The 3,124-nt window shown below is 49.4% G+C and overlaps 1 protein-coding gene across 1 annotated transcript in view; it reads right to left on the reverse strand.

Moving 5' to 3' along the window:
- TBX3 (T-box 3) overlaps positions 1 to 3,124 on the reverse strand; it is a 14,511-nt gene that overhangs the window by 6,989 nt on the left and 4,398 nt on the right. The window contains exons 3-4 of the mRNA XM_014961249.1: positions 3,004 to 3,124; positions 764 to 840 (exon numbers count right to left, since the gene is read on the reverse strand). The exon at positions 3,004 to 3,124 is cut by the window's right edge and continues 3 nt beyond it. Coding sequence (XP_014816735.1) covers positions 764 to 840; positions 3,004 to 3,124 — 198 coding nt within the window. The remainder of the gene's footprint in view (positions 1 to 763; positions 841 to 3,003) is intronic.

The following is a 3,124-nucleotide window of genomic DNA, read 5'->3' on the forward strand; positions in this document are numbered from 1 at the left end:
AAAAAAAAAAAAAAAAAGGAACAGATTTATTCATTATCTGAACCCGAGTGCAAATGGCTAAAATATCCTGTCTCCTGTAACCAAACAGAGAAGTATCCCCCATCAAAGTAAAAAAAAAAAATAATCATCCCTTCTCTATTTTCTCCAATATTAAAAATAAAAAATCGCAAGTCCCATTAAAATGAGTTCTGTCCCTCTATCTACCTGGGGCACAAACTCTGTCCTGCTGCTTTTGGATAAAAATAAAGACTCTTCTCTCATTAATTACTTCCATATTCACGAGACACCTCTGTCAAAACAGTTTATTTATATGTTTCTCCTCCACAGTTTAGCCTTTTCGATCCAGTCCCCAGGAAAACGCCAGAGGAGATTCAACGGGCGATCAGCTCTACCCTCACTTCTCCCTCTTTCCCAGTCCCAGATACACACTATAATGGGATATTCCCCTCCAAACTTGAAAGGAAACTTCTTTCTCTAGTCACATTTGCTCAATGTACCACCATCCCTTTGGCCAACCATCCCCTCTGATGTAAAGTAAAAAAAAAAAAATCAACGTGGAAAGCAGGAAAAAGAATTCCCATGCAATCAGTTTGGCGTTATTCACGACAAGATCCTGATGAATTTTGGCGGGGGGAAGGGGAGGGGAGCGGGGGGGGAAGTGTGGTTTGGAGGCCAGGCGAGGTGATTTTGACCTCTGCTCATGTTCGGAGCTTTACACGCGAAAACCAAACGGGGCGCCTCTGTAGAATCTGTCCAGACTCACCTTTTTTCCCTCCTGCCATTCCCGGTGTCCCGAAAACCTTTGGCGAAGGGGTTGTTGTCAATTTTTAATTGAGTGATCTATGGGATGGAGGAAAAAAAAAATAAAAATAAAAATAACAACAAAAATAGGCAGGAAGTTGGGGCAGAAATAAAGAGAGTTTGTATTTAAAAAAAAAATCAGCAAAAAAACTCTCCCAGCACCAGGAGGACCCCGGCAGGGACAGGAACAGGGGACACACCTCCCTGATTTTGGGGTGAATCTCTGCTTTTTCCTGAGTCGGTTTGGAGGCAGGTCGTAGCCAATCCCCGGGGCTGTGGTGGCAATGAAAGAGCCCCGTGTTGCTGCCACCGCATCGGAATTAATTTAGCCCCGTGCAATGCGATCCATGCGAGTTATGCCTGTGCTTAAAACTCTTTAAATGCCATAATTAAACCGCAAAGGAATCATGCCCACCCCCTTGCTATAATAAAATACTTTATATAATCGCGTTCCGCTCCGTGTTTTGGGGCGCCAGTAGACAGTCGATTATTTTTTTTGGGGGGGTGGGGGTGTTGTAAGTTTTTTGGGGAGGTTTTCTCGGGATTCAGGTTATGGCGGGGAATGGTTGTTTCTTCCCGCTTTTGGAGGGATGGGGGAAATCGCGGAGAAGCTTCCCCGTGTCTGTGCGTACCATGCGCGGAGGCGGATTCAAAGCCCGGCCGGGGGGGTCCCCTCGCTTGAAGGGGGATGCGGGCGGAGGGGACGGGGATGCCGCTTCCCCCGCACCTCCCCTGGAACCGCCGCAACCCTCCAAAATTAAGAGGAGAGCAGGACCCCGAAGTGCGGGGCAGGACCGGCTCCCGAGTTACCCCCCCCTCCCCCGCCTCCTCCCGCCTCCTCCGCGGGATCAGGAAAGACCAAGAAACCCCACTGTTAAAAATAATAAAAAAAACCACCCCAAAACCAGCAGGACTTTTTAATCCAGGTGATCCCGGGCCGGTGCCTTCTGACCCGCCGGGCAAAGCAGGTCCCGCAGCGCCCGGAGCCCAGGGCTCCCCGCCGCTCCCGCACGCCGCTTTCCAGCCGATTTCATGGCAATCAGACAAATATGCTCATTTTCTGTCCTTCAACCAAGCCGGCCCCAGCTGATAGACCGGCCCGAACAGCCCCTGCTGATAAGTCCCAAAGCAAAGTCTACTCTCTCTCTCTCTCTCTCCACGCGGTTTCTTCCCGTTTCCTTGCAAGCGCCCGGCCGCGGAAAAAAAGAGGAAAATAGCCCGAGCCCCGAGGGAGAAGTGGCTTTTTTTGGAAACCGAAGGCAGAAAGGTGCAGAGACCACCCCTCTCCACCCCTTAATTTTAACTTTCGAAGGATGCGAGGGGACAGAGAGGGACACGGGGAAGCTGCAGGGAGCGGGCACCGCACACCCAGCCCCTCTAAGTTATAATTTATAGACAGAAAAAAAATCAAAGCCCCCTCTCTGGCTCCTTCGCTTCCTTCCACTTGACTTAATTATCGTAAATTCACCCTTTGCCACTCTCCCAAATATACCACCTTCGTCGCAAGCGACAATAAACCAGCAGAAAATGGAAAGGCAGCGTCCGCAGCGCTGCAAAACTTTCTCACCCTGGCTCTTTTCAGACCTTCCAGCTAAATTCGAGTGAGATACCCCTCTCTGATCAGAGCATATTTCTGCACCACAAAAAATAATAAAACACTGCAGGATGCAAAAAGAAAAAAAAAATCATAATATAATAATAATAGGAACCAGACGTGCGCTCCGGCCTTATTGCCAATTGCTGTTAAAGGAGCTAAAACAGCACAAAGGCCAGGAAGAATTACAAAATCTCCAGCCCCGCTGCTGCTCTCCCCCCTCTGTCTTTCGACACACGGAGCCGATTTTTTTCTGATTTGTTTTGTTTCTGATGCGCCTTAGATTAAATCCACACTGAGCGCAGCGATCCCCACCCCGTCCTACCCCCTTCCCCCGAAAAAAACCAACCTTAAACACCCCCCCCCACACGGCCCTCCCTTTTAATTGCCTTCCCCGAGGTCGGTATTAGGAGCGTGCCCGACCCCCTCCTTCCCGAAGTTGGATCAAGGAGGTTTTTGGGGGAGAAAGACGAGGGGGAAAGAGAGAGAGAGAGAGAGAGAGAGAGAGGAGCGGGATGGGCTTCGTGAGTTTTTAAGGGAACAATGCAGAGTAAAAGCTCTCTTAAAAGCCAAAACACGTAAAACAAATCCTTTCTTAATCTCCTTACCTTATCATTCTGGTATGCGGTCACTGCGATGAATTCAGTCTCCGGGAAAACGTAGGTCCTGAACGTGCTGTAGGGAAGCTTCAGGATATCGTTGGCTCGGACGATGTGGAACCGGGGCTGG

The sequence above is a fragment of the Calidris pugnax genome, unplaced genomic scaffold (genome assembly GCF_001431845.1).
Source record: "Calidris pugnax isolate Ruff unplaced genomic scaffold, ASM143184v1 scaffold32, whole genome shotgun sequence".
Taxonomy (NCBI): domain Eukaryota; kingdom Metazoa; phylum Chordata; class Aves; order Charadriiformes; family Scolopacidae; genus Calidris; species Calidris pugnax.